The sequence below is a fragment of the Linepithema humile genome, chromosome 7, assembly GCF_040581485.1.
Source record: "Linepithema humile isolate Giens D197 chromosome 7, Lhum_UNIL_v1.0, whole genome shotgun sequence".
NCBI classification, from domain to species: domain Eukaryota; kingdom Metazoa; phylum Arthropoda; class Insecta; order Hymenoptera; family Formicidae; genus Linepithema; species Linepithema humile.
Genome location: NC_090134.1, coordinates 3,962,307 through 3,981,898, shown reverse-complemented (window position 1 = coordinate 3,981,898; position 19,592 = coordinate 3,962,307). Strand labels below are relative to the sequence as shown.

The 19,592-nt window shown below is 34.8% G+C and overlaps 3 protein-coding genes across 5 annotated transcripts in view; 2 read left to right on the top strand and 1 right to left on the bottom strand.

The window, feature by feature from the left end:
* Positions 1 to 14,608, top strand: part of LOC105668273 (uncharacterized) — a 112,568-nt gene extending 97,960 nt beyond the window's left edge. The window contains exons 5-12 of the mRNA XM_067358690.1: positions 5,336 to 5,529; positions 6,910 to 7,089; positions 8,290 to 8,612; positions 9,150 to 9,316; positions 9,731 to 10,315; positions 10,825 to 11,000; positions 11,223 to 11,372; positions 11,625 to 14,608. Coding sequence (XP_067214791.1) covers positions 5,336 to 5,529; positions 6,910 to 7,089; positions 8,290 to 8,612; positions 9,150 to 9,316; positions 9,731 to 10,315; positions 10,825 to 11,000; positions 11,223 to 11,372; positions 11,625 to 11,744 — 1,895 coding nt within the window. The 3' untranslated portion in view covers positions 11,745 to 14,608. The remainder of the gene's footprint in view (positions 1 to 5,335; positions 5,530 to 6,909; positions 7,090 to 8,289; positions 8,613 to 9,149; positions 9,317 to 9,730; positions 10,316 to 10,824; positions 11,001 to 11,222; positions 11,373 to 11,624) is intronic.
* A 157-nt stretch (positions 14,609 to 14,765) lies between these two features.
* Positions 14,766 to 18,079, bottom strand: LOC105668230 (E3 ubiquitin-protein ligase RAD18-like). 2 transcript variants are annotated; one of them, XM_012360472.2, is made up of 7 exons: positions 17,807 to 18,079; positions 17,636 to 17,714; positions 17,014 to 17,563; positions 16,598 to 16,850; positions 16,453 to 16,513; positions 15,651 to 16,370; positions 14,766 to 15,551 (listed from the first exon to the last, which is right to left on the bottom strand). In XM_012360472.2, the coding sequence occupies exons 1-7, from the start codon at positions 17,834 to 17,836 to the stop codon at positions 15,175 to 15,177; spliced, it is 2,070 nt and encodes a 689-aa protein (XP_012215895.2). In that variant the 5' UTR covers positions 17,837 to 18,079; the 3' UTR covers positions 14,766 to 15,174. The 2 variants fall into 2 exon arrangements, with proteins under 2 accessions (XP_012215895.2, XP_012215896.2); XM_012360473.2 differs by having other exon boundaries at positions 14,766 to 15,545; positions 17,807 to 18,078.
* Positions 18,080 to 18,334: 255 nt separating this feature from the next.
* On the top strand, positions 18,335 to 19,298 carry LOC105668468 (MICOS complex subunit MIC13 homolog QIL1). Of its 2 annotated transcripts, none has more exons than XM_012360884.2 (3): positions 18,335 to 18,489; positions 18,596 to 18,755; positions 19,049 to 19,298. In XM_012360884.2, the coding sequence occupies exons 1-3, from the start codon at positions 18,476 to 18,478 to the stop codon at positions 19,232 to 19,234; spliced, it is 360 nt and encodes a 119-aa protein (XP_012216307.1). In that variant the 5' UTR covers positions 18,335 to 18,475; the 3' UTR covers positions 19,235 to 19,298. The 2 variants fall into 2 exon arrangements, with proteins under 2 accessions (XP_012216307.1, XP_012216306.1); XM_012360883.2 differs by having other exon boundaries at positions 18,350 to 18,531.
* Positions 19,299 to 19,592: the final 294 nt, after the last annotated feature.

The following is a 19,592-nucleotide window of genomic DNA, read 5'->3' as shown; positions in this document are numbered from 1 at the left end:
ATTGAAGCTGACTATCGTGACAATTGCGAGTCGGAAATATTCAAGAGCTATCCTTGCTAAAAGCGCAAAACCTCAATTTAACAAAAAGTATTTATGCCATCAAATTTAATTATTATCGTATTTAATTACTAACCGTATATGGTTCCAATTTTAAATTATATAGATTTAAATAAATTTTTATATTATATTTAAATACAAATTAAATATTATTTTTTATGTAGTTATATCATTAATTTTAATGTTGCATACATATAAATTTTTCCTAAAAATCTCACATTTGATAAATTTACCGCTTGCAGCTTTTTTAATCACTATTGTGAGCAAGCGGTTACTAACATTCTTGAATGTTAATTGCCTGCACTGGACTGGCTATGCAAGTGATTTTATTCAACATTCCGTGATCGACAAGTATATACGTATATATGGCAATAGCTTAAGATTTAATCTCGGCTAAACCGCGGCATTCGCCGCTGTACGGCAATCATGTTGACATCGTATCTTGGTTGAACAGCTAATAATTGAGTGGCTTCTTCGGCGAAGGTATCTGCAGCGAAGATACGATTATCGATGCTTAATCTAATTGCAGCGTAAATGTATCCGTGCTATTTGGCGTTGCAATGAGACGTTTTATCAAAATATTCGATGGTGGAGCGCGTGATTATCCATACAATGATCGTGTTATAATTCAAGCAAATTCCTAAAATAATTACTGTTATGCGGGAAGCTTGACCGGAAGATTGCCGAGGCGTAACCGAATAAAAACGACGTGCCGTAATTCATTCTGATTCATAAATGTGCGGATACTTTAAAATTCGTCCGGTTGCGGAAAAGCTAAATGCGCGCCAACCGCATGCTCGCCCGCCGTTTCTTCTATGAATCATAAATTTTGTAGAGATATTTCCAGTCCAGTCTGAACTTCGACTATGTTCTCCGACAAAGTTTTATACGTAATCGTTGAAATTCTTGATCAGTCGACCGATTCCCCAGCGCAGATTACTCCTCTATGCGTACGTTAATTAAATTTGCCTTTTAAAAAAGATTTAAAAACAAGTCGAAGGCAAAGTTTTATTTCTGTAAATATTCTACGATATATTTAATTAGCATAATTAACTCGTTTTATGACTGAGATATTTAAGGATATTTTTTATTTTTAGCAACAGACTACTAAATAATTTAAACCATTAACAAGCACGGAGTAAGCGGCAGTCTATTAGTGATAACTTGGAATTCACGGCATGTAATCGAGGATAATAATAACTGCGGTGGTAAATTGAATGTAGAAGTCAGAGAGATAATGGTTTCGTCTTTATCGAGAGTATCTTATAGCTATGGCGGGAAGTACGTGGAAAAGTAATGGCCCAGATATTCCCTTTCCAAATAGTTGAAATATCGGCTTGTCAGAAATTCTGGAACTGAAATTGCATTTCGCTGCTTTCTTTGCTAGTTATCCTTTTCTCAGAGGATTACATAATTTATCTTTGAAAGTTTGTATCACTCTCTATTTGTGCATTTTATGTCTACAGATAAATTATGCATAAATATTATTAACAAAAATTCTGCTTTTTGTTATTGGACGAAAAAGAGACTCTTATACCAACAATTTCATTTGGATTTATATGACAATTTGAATTATAAGTGAACCTATATTTGGATAAATCAGTTTTGAAAGACTGAACTTCCCTGGCAGAAGCGTTCAATTATTAAATTATACGAAATTATGAAATTACAAACGGTTGATCGGCGATGAGAGCGCATTCTCGAAATTCTGCGACTGTATTGCGAACTGAAAACGGCAAAATTAACATAACGAGTATGTTTAAATCGTTGCGCACGTCGCTCGTTAAGTGCGTATTTGTTCGGCACGCTAATGACATTAGAGTTTTTGTCCGGAGTGTCCGCCATTAGACAGTGCATTTTTACTGATGAAAAGCAAACCTCGGACTAGAATGTCGATGGCGAAAAGAAATGAGGCTGGTGGAGAGGGACTGGCAGGATAAAGAGGAAAAATGTGTCACCGGCAATCTGCAACTAACGAACCTGACATTAAAGACCAGTACCGCTGGACTACTGAAACTCTCGTACTTCTATCATCGTTCGCGTCTCATTTGCACGCTCTATCGCGCTCTTTGAAGGCCTTATTTTACGGCCAACATCGCTTTTCATGACTTCAATGTTAATTACACCTCGGTATAAACATTAAAAGCTCGAATAAAAGAGTCTCGAGAAATACATATATAACTTACTCTTGCTATTAAGTATAGTTAAAGTTTAATCATTGAACATATCTTTCGCGCAATAAACTCTAATGTGCATCAAAAGAATTTATGTCTGGCCGTTAAAGCAGGATAAAAGAAAAACATGCGAATGTTTAATTTGTCCCATTTTTCAAAACGTGATAGAAGTGTATCAGCACTTTTCCATCAGAAATTTTCGTCGGATAGTAAATTGTTAACGCTCTCCGTTAACGGGAATGAGATTTATCATTATGCGATTTGGGGAATCGGTCGTGCTGCATTAAGAGCGATTCCATTATCGATTTGAAGGAACAGAGGATTGAGATTTCAAAAAGCGGCTACTCCACCAACTCCACTCCGACCGATAATCCTCACAAACGTAACGGCGAATATACTTTAGTGGCGAGCTTGTTATACCCGTAAATATCGGTATCTTCATTGCGGAGGGGGCATCCTGCTATCTCGTAATGGATTCCATAACGGACGTTGCACACGTGCTGGGCCAGCCGTGTCGTATTCGTACGCAAACCTTCGGAGCAGAGTGCATTCCCTTCTTTTTACGAGTCCGCCCGTTACAATCCGCTGACCAACCTAAATGCAAACGCAGCCTTAATTAAACGACCGCCTGCCCCATGAGTAATTGATCGTTTCCTTAATCGGATCGTTTTTATCGCGCAGTGTCTGTAGGATGTAGGACGACACCGTGTATGCATATAGATCGGGGACCGAGTTCTGGAACTCGTGGGACTTGATCCACACGGAGTGATATTGCGCACGTCTCCTTCTCACCGTTTCGCATTTATTTTCAGTAGACGAGAAACGACCGGGGGAATACGGAGGTGGTTCGCGCATATTTGCGGTGCGGTATACCTCGCGTGACGTAAAATGCGGATGCACCGAGCTGCATTTGTTCCCGGTTGCACGACGCCGGGTAAACCGTCATGATTGACAGTGCAATGGAAGATATCGGATATGATTACGTTGCTTCGAGTCGGCGTCGAGTGTATGCCGACAGTCTTGATTAATTAACAGCCGCTTGATATTTCTAGTTGCTTCCTAGTACGAGAAAGTTATGTGCGTGTGATGCAAGTATGGAGAAATTATATTTCACAGGAATCATGATTAATTAACGTTGGCGAAATTACTGTGTATCGGGTTGATTAACAGGTTATTAACAAGTCGATTAAATCGTCTAAATAATGTACGTAATCATATTTTTAGCAATAATATTATATAAAATTAACTATTAAAACTATTGATATAATTTTAATGCATTAATTGAACCTAATATTATCTAATTAACTTAATTCCAAGTATATTTGCTTTTAATGAAAAGTCGTGAGGTGGCTTATCGTAGTAATTTACTTATCAAAGCTAATTTCTAATCGTTCTTGAAACGCAAGGAAGCGTAGGACAGAAATTGTCACTCTCTGGCTAGTAGTTTCCAAAGTGCACCCGCCTTGTCAGCAATCGTGATCTTAATTGTAATAGCCGGTGCGGACAGTGGAACAATGTACACGCGTGGCACGAAGTGACACAGGAAAATCGTCACTCCCAGGAGAATCGGCCGTCCAATTTCACGAGGCGTTTAGCAAACGATCGGAGAATCCATTGAATAGGGGCCGGCCTACAATTTCGAAGCGATTTTAACAATGGCCGGTCTCTCTTTCGGGAAGAGTGACACTGTATGACTCCAGACAATAACGCGGCAAACGTAAATTACCCCTTTTGCAAGGTGGCCCTTGAATAGCGAGCAAAGTGAACAAAGTGAACAATACGCGCGATATGTCAGCTGGATCGAGTCAATATCCGGTGGAAGGTGGGTCATTGCGAACTAGAAGCCAATTCACGTTTATTTTATACATAAAAAGAATTAAAACTGCTGTGCAACGAATACTGTGCAATCCTATGGAAAACGAAATTTCGATCGTTTTCTTTAACTCGCTCAAAATTACAATCAATGTTTTTATCAATTGTTACGATATCTTACTTATTTTTAAGAAGATAAATCTTGATTGTAACGCAATATAACATACAATATATTTAAGATGTAATAACATAATAATACAGAACAATATTTTATTTTAACTAAAATTTTTTTATCATTAACATAATGTATTTAAAAAAAGAATTCATGATCACAAACTGTGTGCTTTGCAAAACGATCCTACGAATTTCCCATGTCACTTATTCGTCGTGTTCGAATTTGAATTTGTCATTTTAGTGTCGCTCCAAACTTCTAATGAATTGAATTCTACTGCAGTGGGTTTGCTGTAACTGTTCGTATCACTTCAATTGGTATTAAGTGGCGGCACGTTCTGCTTTGCGATACGACACTTCAGCTTTAAACGTCAATGCGACGCAAACAGCACGTGGCACAGTTACGTAAAATCAAAGTTCCATAATCAAACAATCGCTTATGTGATTTCACGATTGTCGGCAAATTTTGTTAGTGTGCAGCATGAGTTGCATTGGAAAATCGCGTACGCACACACGCGTACGCGCGCGCATTCACGCATTATATTTCGGAAGCATGTCCTTCTGGCGAGTGCCATGAAAATTATGACCGACAGGATGCATTCCGGGAAAGCTACGGCTGTAACGGCTGAAATATATGCACGCAGTGCTCCACTGCATTGCATGGAATACCGAGACAGAAAGTAATTGTTCCTATTGTAGCTCTGGTGCCAGATATTAGACCATACGTCACTACACAGCGATGAATTGCACAATAGCTCAGACACAATTTCGAGAAATCAAGATTTCGACTAAACAAAACCCATCTTCTGCCTACGCGTCATAATCGAAGTCGCTACGTCGTGCACAAACTTCGATGTAATCGCATTTATCTTATCAATTCGTCTTGTAATAAATTTTCTTCATAAATATACCGTAGCTTACGGCACAAAAATTAAGTCACAAAGTTCAGCTTTTTGAGGAGAGCTTTATTTAATTTGCAATTTACATGTTCAGTTCCTGAAATAACTTGATATCGCAAACACGAAGGGCTTAAACAAGCTACGTAAAACAGATAAGCGAAACATTCTCAGTGAAACATGACGCAAGCACGAACAGAGTAAAAATATTTAAATAACTTTCAGAGAGCACATTCCGAGTGACGCTGCAGAAGAGCAGTCGTGGTCTTGGTCTGAGCGTTTCTGGTGGCGGCACCGCGGGACCCGTCAGGGTGAAGAGACTTTTTCCCCAACAACCGGCCGCTTTATCCAACAAGCTTCAAATTGGCGACATACTGCTAGCTGCCAATGGAACTCCGCTGACCGGCCTCACCAATTACGTAAGTAAATCAATCAACGGTTAGGAATAAAATTATATTTTTATCATAAATTATTTAAAATTACTGATTACTATTACTTATTATTATTTACAAATTAATTTGCTATGATAATGCTTCGCGATATTGCGAATTCTGAAACATTTTATTCGCAGAAATAATATTGTTTAATTATTGATGTAAATCCGTGCAGCTCCGAAATATATAGACGAGTAAAAATCCAAAGTAAATGTAAGCAGGAAATATATTCCAGTCCAATCCACTTTATTTAAAAATATTGAAAATATTAAAAATAAAATGGAAGTAATAATATTAAAAATGTGTAATACTATAAATATATACTAAAGCATATATATCTTATTCAATTTTTATCTAATTATTTTAAATTAAACTTAATTATTTTTTATAAAAATTTTGCAATCGTTTATTAATATATCAACGAAATATTAGACATGGATGTCAATGTCTGTTTTCAAGCAGGAAGTAGTTAATATTTCTATTGAACGAGCTTTATCGATATTAGAGATAAGCGCAGTAGAGCGTAGCTACTTACTAATAATGACTGCTACGTTCTCGACTGACGGCCTTAGACTTGCTCTCTTCTCGCGTCTCTCGCGAAGATTTGCATTGGATTAGCATAATGCAGCTACGCCCGCGGGTCCCAGTAAGAGGATAGACGTTATCTCACCGTGTACTTGGCAGGTTGTCCCACGAGGGCAAAAGCAATACTGCTCTCCCCCTTGCCAGTACTCACACGCATATACTCGTAACTTCGTGCGTCCCTTCTCGCTGCTCTTATTTTCCGCGTCGGCTGCGAAGATGCTAAAACTCACTTCATTTTAATTCAATTGCCTCGTTTTACTACGGGGCACCAGTCGCGAACAGCACTTTTATCGCATTTAACTGCAATCGTTACTGCGGTTTTAAAGTAAAATCGTGCGTTTGCTACCCGTTAATTTGGCGAGAAATTAAGAAAATGAATTCAAAGTTATAACGAAGAACTTTTTCCAAACGTAATAAACACTTCGCAATTTTTTATATTCTAGTAATTTTTATAAAATACATGAAATTTTTATAAAGTATCCATTAGTAGTTCGCGAGAGAAAATAATATTAAAACATATATTTTTACAAGTTTCATTAATGAAACAAAAACATCAAAATCTCTCTTTTTAAATATTTATTTCAAGGATTACTCATTCGTCTTTTTATATTTGAAATCACCGGGACACAGATGCGTCTCGGCTTTTGTAAATTATAAGGCAATTATAAGATCTGTAATGACCACCGGTGGCGGTGAACTTCGCGAGCTCGCGTTATCACTTTGTATGTATGGAAGGTGCAGAAAGTTCGCATAATCTTATTTCGATGCTACTTGTTGCAGGAGGCTCTCGAAGTTTTGCGTACAACCCCCAGCACGGTCGAGTTGGTAGTGTGCCGGCTTCCAGGAGATAGTAATGTCACGCCACCCGGCGAACCGCCACCACCCCCGGCAAGACGGGAACCACCACCGCCATTACGTATACTCAACCCTTTGCCGCCCTTACAAATCGAGCCCTGTGGTGTAAGTAATGGTCTTTCTAAACAGCACTTCATGAATGTATATACTGCGTGTTTACCATTTCTAGAAATAATGGAGTAAATAATGGAGAGTATATTAACCGATTTAATATAAAAATCTGTACAAAATCACGTAATCTCTTAGATTTTTTAAACAGACAGAGACAAAATATTATATATGATAATTTAATACTGTCGATCATATATTATTTGTAAAGATAATGATTTTATTATTTATAATAGCAATATAAATTTAAATTTAGTTAATACTATAAATACTTTATTTGTCAACAATGCAATATAAATGTAAATTTTAACAAAAATAAAAATAAATTATTAATTTTATTGTTAAATATTCTATAAGAATAATATTTGCATTTGGTGCTAGGAATAATAATTAGACCGTTTAATTTCTCGCAGCAATGTACGGATAAATAATTATTCACAACCATTGAACCAACTCGCATGTGGTATACATCCCCAGAGAATTACGAGCAAGCGTTGATTGATTTAGCTAATAATCCCAGTCTAAATAGTTATATGTGTCGGTTTACCCAAAATAATTGAATTCAATTAGAAACGATAAACAAATTTTTTCTTATAAATACACATCTTTCGAAATTCAACTTATCTTTGTGGCATAATTTTTCTCCAAATTGTAGCTAATACTCGCGATTAAATATAGCTGTGAGTTCGAAATGTGCCGTACACATATGCACATATATGCCTCTATTGCAATATTCGATTCCCAAGAGAATTTTGATATCAGTTTACAGAAGATAATATTCATAAACAGTAGTCTATGCATATTACATATGATTGCTTGTTGCGTACCATGCTCCGCGTGCAACCGCAAATTCCATATGTAGAATGCATCGTACATTCCGCCACAATAAATATTTGACACGAGTCAAGAAAAAAATATATACTTTTTTTGCATTTTTAGCGCACAGTGTTGAATTATATCATAAAAGCATTATTATTTTTTAAATATTTATAGCTTGACTTAAATTAACAAAAAGTAATTTTTGAAGCATTTTTTGAAGCACAATATAGCACATATCTTCATGTAGAAGCAGAATTCTCCACTAATTAATATAAAATTTATATGTATTCTCTAATTAATAAAATAACTTGAAGGCTTGAGAACTCGCAGAAGTTTAAGATAAGTCAAGTAAGAAGGGTGAAACGCGATTGTTCGCAGGAGTTCGACATCGAGATGACAAAGGTCGACGGCAGCCTTGGTTTCACCCTGAGAAAGGCAGACAGCAGTGCTCTGGGCCATTATGTGCGGGCACTGAAGCGTGAACCAGCGTTAAGCGACGGCAGGATCAAACCAGGCGACAAGATCGTTGCAGTGGATGGTGCGCCGCTGTCGCCGATGAGCCACGAAGAAGCAGTCCAGTTGCTGCGACAGTGTGGACCGACAGTGAAACTGCGTCTATATCGCGATTTAGCGCAGACCCCCGTCTCGGCACTTTCACCCACCGAGCCCGATCATCCCCTTCGTAAGCCACGAAGCTTGAGGTATCTTGATTCAACAATTTAAATATCTATGAAGTTTATATATCCATTTCTCATGCGACACTTTGTTTTCGAGAAGATTAAGTTTGCAAATTAGAGATTTTATTAATAATTAATTACATTTGCAAAATTTTAATCTGATATTTAATTATTAAAACATTTAGAATTGTAAATAAGAACTATTATTAGAAATATATAGAATATTACGACTGAATATTGAAGGATAAAAAATATCCGATATACGTGACGAACGTAATTTCGATTCTACCTCTCGTGGATATATTCTTGTGTATCTAGAATCTGCACAAAATCCGTTTCTTTGGTAACATAATTGAATAGGATAAAGTATTCGTTTATCTGTTTATTCGTTTTATTTGAGAGTTATAAGAAAATATCATCGATACAGATTACAAACATTGATTGTGCGCGACCGCTACCGTTTTATATTTTAAATTGCATGCATGACATCGTCATATTCTGTTAAAATACGAGCATTCAGCATTCCGTACAATAACATATGGTCCTTGTTTTCTTCGGTAGGCAAGAAGCCGTGGATATGTTATGCGATTTGGCGGTCCGAAAACTGTCACCTGGCACGTCGAGTGGATCTAGTAGCTGCAAACAGCAGTCACCTGGGGCATCGTGTAATTCACCACGAAGACTACGTCGTCTAGCTACGCGTACTCCCACTGCCGAAACCGATCAAGGTATTGTTAAATAATTACCAGCTTAGGAACTAATAAAGTTAATAAAATGCGTAATTATCAATAATAAAAATCATGATAATAATAATAAATTGATAATTTATCCATTTTTACAAATTTATTCATTTTTATGTTAATAATTCATTAATTCTCACACAGATGTTTCCAAACATTTGAAAATAATTATAATTTATAAAGTATATCTTTTCAAATTGATCCGGAAAATATAAGAGAAACTGTGCCAAAGCTATATAACGTTAGTAACTTCCGGTAACGTTAAAATGATGACGGAACGTTCAGCACCGAATTGTCTCTCGAAGTTATCTTGAACCGCGAGAATTAGGGCAATCCTCGATAGTATCTTAGGTCGAATTTCTCTCTCATGACAAATCTCTTCATGACAAGTATTCTCCGCAGAAACTTCCGAAAGCAAGCTGCACGACGTGCAAATGACATCGTCGACGGTCAGCCAGGCGGAGACCACGTCGGACTCAGACCAGTGCTCTGTCAGAACACAAATCACCAATTCTCAAGCGAACACACCTGGGGCCGACATAATCGACCCGCCACCGCTGTACGTCGTCTGCGACGACGATGACGACGAATCGAAAACAAACAATGCGGCCAGGCCGAGATTCCTCGATTTGTCGGCGCCGCAAGGCAAGCCGCACTTCCAGTTCTGCAGCGTCGACTCTGACAGCGAGTATCCCGGCGACGGTGACGTGATCCTCGCCGAGGCGGAACGGGGTCGACTGGCCGAGCCGAGCTACGGCGAAGATAGAAGCGTGACGATGCTGTCGAGCGATGAGCACGACAACGATTTGCCGTCCGAGCCGGCCTCGATGCCGCTGATGCTCTCGTCCACCAGCAGCACCAGTACTGCTGCCTTTAGCTACAAGAATCCGGCTTATCAGAGTGCCAATCCGGCATGCGGTGGCGTCGCCAGCGATGCGACTGGATCCAAAAGCAAGATCACACACTCCAGTGATCAGGACATACCGGGTAATTATTTGAGATTATATTTTTTCGCTGGTTTCGCTTTTTTGAGAAACTGATGAGAACACAATCTTGATTAACTAAATGTAAATTTTGACTACTTATATATTCTCAATATTTAAATCAACTATTTTAGTACTTGTTCAATTTTTATACAATTTTTTATTTATCAAGTTTACAATATAATTAGTTAGTAAATTTATAAACACATATATTAATATGGAAGAACATTATAACGCGTTCTTAAGTATATAAGTACTTAAATGTAAGCTGCAGTTTTAAAACATATATTACTATTAAAATCGTATTGATTATTGCCGCTAAAATCGATTCTGATCGCGTGTAATATATACGCAGTCTATTTTGTGTTACTATCATCGACGCGGGAGAAGGAGAGAGAAAGAGAGATAAGATAACAGTTACGTCGCTGTGCAAAAGCAGCGACCGATTTTCCGCGAACGTCAATCGGCGTTACTTCCAATCCAATGATCTCGGTTTTTTGTCGTGTTGCACAGGAAAGATCCTCGGAACGGATGACCCGGGTGGTAGTAAAGGATTGTTGAAGTGGAAGGGCGTGATGTTCGCTCCAAATGACGAAGTGGATCAAGAAACTGAGCACGACCAGGAAAAACTTGGAAAGGACACTACGGATTCGGTCGCTCCCACTGAAGACATTGAACAAGGCAGCGAGGTTGGTCTCTCGATTGGATTCCTATAATCGAATTTTATCGGCAACTAAGTGGGCGTTTTAAAGTGCCTTTTTATGACAAACAATTCATTTTATTGAAAAAATTTACTTTGTTATTTGATATCTATTTTATCGCGTTCGATGTTTTAATATTGGAATATGTGAACATGTGACAATTGAGAATGCTGCATCGCAATGTTGCGCAATCCGCACTTGCTGTTGCAGGTGTTCATGGTGGAGCTGACGCGTGGGTGGAACAGCAGGCTGGGCTTTAGTTTGCAGCCGGAAGGAAATCGTACAGTAATATCGGTCGTGCATCCTGACAGCGTCGCGGCTAAGGATGGTAGGCTCAAGCAAGGCGACGTATTATTGATGGTGAGTCAAATTTATTTTCCGCCTATATCTTCTTTCCGTGACAAAACATAGTTTATGAAAATTAAGACGATATATTATATATACATATATTATTTATTTATTTATTTACGACGAAAAACATTTACTTATTTCAACGTATAAAGAATTGAAAGATTCAAAAATGAAAAGATCAACAAGATCAATACAGATTTCGAGAAGCGTCGTATCACGCGTCGTATTTTTAATTCAGGAATTTCATCTTTTTTTCACCAGGTTAATGAGGACAGCGTGGAACATATGTCCACAGCTGATATAATAGATCTGTTGCGCAAGATACGCGGCTCAATAGGCATCACGGTGATGAGGAGATCCAAACGGGACAATGTAACGTGACACTAACCCAGTGTGTGATCGAAATAGAAAGACCACAAAAGAAACGATGCAATCGAAATATTCCTGTGAGCATTGTTGGATTTGACGATTTAGGTATGAATCCTACGTAGAAAACAGTTTACCAAGAAGCCGAACGAAGACGCTGAGTTTTCTTAAATAAAGAGCTACTTCAAGAGTTAGATAATGAGAATAAATAAAAATATGTAGAAAAAAATATATAATGAAAAATGAAATAAAATTAATAGAGGAGACTCTAGAAGAAGAATATAGGAGAATAAGAGATAAATCGGTCTATCCTCCACATCAGAAGAAAAGGTAAATTTATTGTTAACAACGAAGAAAATCATCCGTGAAAATACATTTTCGCAAGATAATCTCATTATATTTGAAAAGCACAGCGTATATGTTTCTAATCATAACAATAAATCGTCTTTGGTACTCTTGGTTGATTATAAAAGACTGTCATCGAGAAAGATGAGAAAAAAATTTTTCAATGCCATCCAAATTATTTTCTGACGAATATCCAGGGATAAGAGAGCTACTCGTTCCTGCTGAAATCTTTCAGAGGAATCTAAACTCTGGAGATCTAAAATTATAATGTCACTCAGAAATGTAATACTGAATTTTCAGCTTCAATTTTGCATGCGATCTGCCAGTTTCAACGTAATTTGCAAAGCAATATTATTTATGACTGCAGTTCCACCGAAACCGCAGTCTAACGTGATTCATTGGCTGTCGCCCCAGAAGGATGTTTGTTTGACAGATCGACCGCGCATTAATTGTAGAGTAATTGAAGTGCCCTCAGCTCGAAGGCCCGAATCTCTTTGATTAATTATCGTTGTTTGTTAATAATATTTCTCATAATTTGCGGTAATATTTCCAAAAAGTTCTTATGAGTAATACGTATTCTTTCAACGATTTCGAGAATCAAAAAACCAATCAAAACATAATTTGAGAAAAGAACAATAAAACGTGGTCGACTCAAAAAATATAATCTGTTGTTTATTTGTCGAGAAAATAATCTTGACTTTTTTATAAAAACCGCGATATGTACATAGTTGTAAAGATAGTCTTTTAAATATGTTCACGAACGTGAAAAGAGAAACTCGTCTGAGAGCTTGTAGTATATCCTACATATCCTTGTAAACTACGTATCCTATCAATACTTATTCAATAATAAAAAAATATTCTATGAAAAGTGAGTTTCAGTAGCAGAGCTGTTCTAAAGGAATTTGACGCTTATAATATAATATTTTCTCCTAATGCATATTTAAAACTGTTCAACTTGAAATTAAATTTCGAATTTGTCCAAAAGTACAAGTTTTCCCGATTCTTTCAAATAAAAAGAAATGCTACTGTGTGGGATATCTGTCGTGTAGATCTTATATTTTTATCTCACAAGGTGTATAATTATATCGAGCTTGACACTCATTGTCGCAAATTTATATGAATAAAGATATGAATTGAGTAAAATGTGAATAATAAATTTTACGTGTAAAAAGTTAACTACACACGAAATACACGAAAATTTATCTGCGGCAGCTAATTTACATTTTGGCTTTAGCCTCGTCCATTTGTAATTAGGGAAGAATATATGCAGCCGTTAATATTCTCGTACTTAAATTATGTGATAAAAAGAACTCGAGTTTCTTTACACAAACATGAGAGATAATCTATTTTCCGAAATGTCCACTTAAAAAAAGAGTACTAACAATAAGAAAATATTAGGAGAAATTGTTGGCCTTTTAATGCCGAAGGCAATCTTTTCGCCGTGGTAATATCTCATTACTTTGAGGGTATTATCTTAGTCTCTTAGTGCGGAACTGGGCTAACAATAAACTATGAATCTTGTCCAGCTCTGTCTTAGCGAATCAAAAGACAATCTAATCATAAGCGTCGTGAACAAATATTGTGAATGAATTGTTGGCGAATTTGTGGCAAATAAATTGCAATAAATTGCCACTTGTCGAATAATGTCTCACGCGTCTAAAATTTGGATCTTCCTACTATTTTCAAAAAGTCAACAGAACTATAGGATAGAAGTTAGAATCGCTTGTAGCATACTTGGGGGATGTATCAGAGTTCTGTAACTACCTCGCGTGATGCCATACCATAGCAGAAGGGAAACTATTATTAAGAGACTATATGCAAATCTGTTTAGAAGAAAGATATTTTACGCGCAAGAAAATATTTCATAATCATGAGAAAAATATTTAAAAAATTGCAAGAGAAATAGCGAACCATTTTGCTAAGCTGTTAATCCTATGAAACGTTAAAATACAGGAATTAGAAACAAATGTTTATTCATGAATCATGTACAATAGCTACATTTTTTAAACCATAAAAAACATTTTCGTTCCTGCAATAACAACGCGCCTAGTACATTAAAGAAATGAAAAAAAGATCGACACCGTATAAATTACAGATAAGTGCAATAACGTTAAGTGAGAATTAGGCGAGAACAATATATAATGAATGTGATAGTCGTTCCGTTTAGAACATTAGCGCCTGTAAATCTAAGAGATTAGACGAGTATCAGCTTTTATCGTGAATTACACGATGTATATATAAAGTTAACTGTATAATTGTATAAATCGATACCAAAGTGTATTAATATCAAAGTTGTGTAATATCAAAGACAGATATTTTACTGTATAAGCGATCGTTAAAGACAAGCAGCTATATTTTAACATTGTGTTAAGCTTATTAAATTATTGTTAGTATCAATAATGTAAGTTTATAGAGATTTGCGCCGATCGTTTTATCACTGACGGCTTTCTTTTGTTCCGTTTGGAATAGTATTATATATATATATATATACATATATATATATATTCAATAAAATTTAATGTCTTTAATATAAAGATTTTCGTATCTTCCCTACCAAACATTAGAATGACGTAATAGAAATTTTTGTTTATAATATAATTACGAAAATGGAAATTTATTGGTTAAGATATTTTTCTATATTAATTCATGTTTAAAACATACACTTTTTACGTTAATTTTATTAATAAAAACTTGTTATGTATTTATAAAGTAAATTTTATTTGAGCTGATGCTCTGGAAATATTTTTACATATATTATTGTACAAAATTAAAAAGTACATATGAGTAAGATAATAACACTCGACAGTAATATATATTACACTTTTATCGTTTTATATTTTTTAAATATATAAACATTATACGTCTTTTTTATATATCAAAGGCACCGTGTGCATATACATTTATATAATTATGAAAATGTATGTACATAATACAACAATCAAATATGAAAAACTATAGTCATTGATCAATAATGCAGAAGAAATATTCCTTATATATATATATTAGCGTTCACAACAAAATATATAAAAATTTTTTTATTCCATGATTCAACTATTTTAATTTTCAACTAATGTTTCTGACACCAATTTCACTTCTTAATCTAAGACATTTTATTTCTCAATCTAACAGATTTCTTTGTACAATTTCGTGTACTCTTCGCACATGTCCCACGAGTCTGCTTCTTTTTACTTTGCGAATTTTCTTCATTCCTCGTTTTCTCATAGATATTTCCATTGTTGAATCCCTTAGCTTCGGTAAGGCCAAGTCTAAGTGATTTTCTGGTATTCATCGATTTCTCTTCAGCTTTTTCCTCGTCACTTGATATAAACGTCACTTCACGCTCTCGTTTTCGAAAAACTTTTATAGTTTCATCCAGTGATTCCACATTTTCTTTCTCAAATTTTGTGCAATCGGACACATATTCCTTTTTCGCGTCATGTAATTGCTCCTGCTTTAATCTCTCTGTAACAACTAAATCTATTCATTATTTATTATTATATTTTGACAAAAAGATTTACGACAATCAAAATGCAAAAGATTTTATTTATGATTCTTTTAATATTACAGATTACTTACTATGATCATCTTCAGCACTTTCATTGTCTCCTACGAAACTCTCGATGTCTTGTACAATTGAATCTGTATCTTTATTGCATAATTCCCTTTGCGAACTATCTCTAGATTCGGAATCTCCAATATATTTCTCTGGACTATACTTCAAGCCACTTCTGCTGTTTTCCGCGGATGAATTGACTTGTCGCTCTCTATTCTCCAATTCTATTCTAGTATACTTGGAAACTGATTCTATAGTATCAGTATCCATTCTGTCCTCCGAAAAGTTACACTCTCTTGAGTTACTAGAAATTATCTTTTCATGTATTAAAGTATTTTCGAGAGATTCTTCTGTCTTTACAATAAAATTGAATGAAACTGGATTGGTTTTACGTCGACGCTTTGGAGTCTCTTGAATGAAAGCAGATTGCTCGGTAGAATCATTAGATGAAGAAGCCAATTCTACTGTCAAAAATTTCATAGGATCTGTGCTAGAATATATTTGTAGAGGACAAGTTGCATTCGAATCTGAATCTTCAATATAAGGATTGGCAGAATTCGGTGATAAGAAATTACTTTTTTCGTTATCTCTAATAGTCGAATCGTTTTCTGTAATATGACTTTCATGTGAATCATCAGGATTTTCTTTGCTAAATATCTTGCGCCTGATAGATAATTTTTGCGGACTATCGGCATGTTTTATTTTTGCAATTAAATGGTCAAAGCTATCTTTATTTACAGCCACTAAAAATAAAAATAAGAAAAAAATAAGAGAATATATAATATTTCTATTTCAATCATTTACAAATGTCTCAAAGATACTTACAATATTTTTTTCTTTGTTGTTCTATAACATTCTGTTCCGTATTTCGGTTGACATTCAATCTCTATAAAATTTAATATATTATGTAGACATGTAAAGAGAAAAATTAAAAATATGTAAAATAATTATGTATAATGTATATCCTTACATTTGATGGTTTTTGTACTTTCTTTTCCAAATTCTCTTCTTCTTCAAATTGTCTAATTAATTCTGATATAGGCCTTGGATTTATTTTGTCACATTCTGCATTATAAAGAATAATATATCTTTGCAATCTGCTTTCTAATACTTTTCGATCTCCTTGAGATGATAAGCCTAATTCTTTAAGTTTTTTCTTTATGGCATTATCTTTCATTAAATTTAGCACTAACTTTGGCAAGGGTTTACGCTTTGACTCACTTCTGCAAAATAAGTAAATATATAAAAACAAATTTTCAAAAATATTTAAACAATATATTAATTTGTTTTAAAAAAGAAAAAACAATATTGATACCCTGATATATCACAATGTTAATGATATATAATAAATATATATAATATTAAATAATATGATATATAAGTTACTTTTTAGGCTGATCTTTTGCATTTTCCCTTTTTAAACACTGATCCAAATGTTTATTTATATTATTTTGGGACACATCTACTTTGCACACTGGACATGTTACTATTTGACAGTTTTCATCATTTGGAAAACCTTTCGTACTCTTTGGTGTAAACATTAGAGGTATCCTACGTTCTGTACTAGTGCTAGGAGTGGATACATCCTGATAATCCTTTTTTCCATGAGGTGTAATATTACTATTCTTATGTACTGGGCTATCAGAACTTTTATGCAATATCTTGCTTGTATCAAAAACATCTTGTTTCTTCTTATATTCTGAATTATTTAAGGAGCACACATTTCCAGTCTCTTTTTCCTCAAAGTTTTTATCTTTCACTTTTAGTGTCTCTTCAAGATGAAATTTCTTCAAGAGTTTTTCTTTAACATTCAAATATTGAGAGATAATTTCATCCAAAATCTTATTCTTTCTTAAATCTTTTTCGAATGTTTCTTCCAAGCAAATTGGACATTGTGTCTTATAATGCAGATACTTTCTAATACAGAGGGAACAATCTAAAATTAGAAAAGATATACAATATATGTATGACAGAAAATAATAAAAAAAACTTTGTCTGAGTTACTCACAATTGTGAGAGCACAAAGTCATCACACTAGTATCCATGTATTCATAACATATTCCACATTGTAAAAACTCATCAATAAGCTGCAATAACAAATAAATATATTGCTTAACTCACCTCTTCAATCTTTTCTTAGAAAAAATAACAATATACAACAAATCAATGCTTTTAATACCTTCAACTCCACATATTGGATTGGCCACATTATAAATCACAAACTTTGAGGTTAGAATTCAATACTCCACTGAATATCAAATCATTACTATTAGTTTAAATTACGATCATTATTGGAAAAATTTTAATAAATTAAAAAAAAATCAATTTCACAAGAAAAAAAGCAAAATATTTATTAATCGTCAACAGCGCGCCTTTTTGTTGCACCTGTGTAAACAGTAAACATGACGCATGCGCATTCATAATTTCATTGAAAATTCACTAGCATCATGTGAATATAGGAGAGAAGACTGAGGCCGAATTCCCACTAAGCGCGTCACGCGCGGCGTCATCCGTCGCGTCACGAATTAACCAATCAAAATCCCATTTTATTGCATCATTTGCCGCGCGAATATAATGGATGTTTTGATTGGTTAGTTCGTGACGCGGCGGATAATGCGACTTAGTGGGAATTCGGCCTCAGTCTTCTCTCTGATGTGAATGAACATAGGAAATGAACGAAAAAAGTAGATTAGGTTGGCAATTTTAGTCTCGAATCGATCTCGAAACAAAAATCGACTTTAAAAATGGCGGACTTTACGTAAGCCTTTCACTTTTGTCTCGCTGACAAGCGGTACGATTAGAACGTTTCGTATCAAATTTGCTTACCGAAGAAACTTCCGACTGAATAATGGGCGTCGTGCGGTTAGTACATTCACTGAGGAGTAGAGAAGGCACACTGTCACGGTATTCGCATGTTACATTCTCACGTGAAATGAGATTGAATCACGACGAGAGGTTATGTCTGCAGGTTTGCCGTCAAAGCCACCCTCGTAGGCGGTATTGTTTACTATAGTGTTCAGCAAGGCCTGTGGTCTAAGTCCGAAAATACCGTGCAATTGTACGGAAGGATCTACAATAATGTCGCACCTTATGTTAAGGATAATATTCCTAAGGAAGTCATAAGCGAGGTAGGTTTTATTTCAAGTAATGAGCAATTTTTAATAGTATGCAGCGCATATTTTCTATATAAGTATTTAAAGTTGTATGTGATCATTTAATTAGTGAATATTGATATGCAATATCAAGACTAAATGCTAATTAAGTAAAACTAAATTAGTTATTAATATGTTTATGTTTACATGTACAATAGTATTACGGATATTTTTTATATTTTGTATAATTGTTTTTATAACTTTTTTCTCAATGTTTTATCGGAAATTTATGTAAGAAAGAAAGCTGTTATTAAATTTTTCATATATAGTTACCACCACTACCAAATACCAATGATCTTTCCAACTCTGTTAAGTCATCATGGAATAAAGGAATCATAGCAAGCACAAAATTCCTGTCTGAGACTCCAAGCCATGTGACCAATGGTATACAAAGTATCTCCAAAACTGTGCGAGATTATGTAGACCAACAAAATGCACCTCAAAAAAATCAATAGTAATTCTTAATTTGTATTCTGCGAATTTTAGGTGAGATATAATAATATTATTGAATATTATTAATCTGTTATTAGTTTTACTCCTACCATATTAATTTATATCTATATATTGTTGACTGTCTTATATTGAGCTTTTCTTATTAAATTATATATCCAATAAATATTTTGTTATGAGATGGTTAAATAATAGTTTTAATTTCAAGATGCTAACGGCTATTAATAGATGTTAATAGTTGGTATTTTATACTTAATTTAGCTATATTAATAATATTCATCTATTACATTTATGAAATGATTTCGATATATTTATAATAACGATAATAATTTTAACAAATTGCATAGGAATATATAATTAAGA

Bases quoted from the DNA above. Each gene is read 5' to 3' on its own strand.
- LOC105668230 (XM_012360472.2), bottom strand. From the start codon at position 17,836: ATGTGGCCAATCCAATATGTGGAGTTGAAG. The intron at 17,715-17,806 runs GTATTAAAAGCA...TTGTTATTGCAG, and splicing joins TCCAATATGTGGAGTTGAAG to CTTATTGATGAGTTTTTACA. The intron at 16,371-16,452 runs GTAAGTATCTTT...TTTTATTTTTAG, and splicing joins ACAACAAAGAAAAAAATATT to TGGCTGTAAATAAAGATAGC.
- LOC105668468 (XM_012360883.2), top strand. From the start codon at position 18,476: ATGGGCGTCGTGCGGTTAGTACATTCACTGAGGAGTAGAGAAGGCACA. The intron at 18,532-18,595 runs GTATTCGCATGT...TTATGTCTGCAG, and splicing joins AGAGAAGGCACACTGTCACG to GTTTGCCGTCAAAGCCACCC. The intron at 18,756-19,048 runs GTAGGTTTTATT...TTTCATATATAG, and splicing joins CTAAGGAAGTCATAAGCGAG to TTACCACCACTACCAAATAC.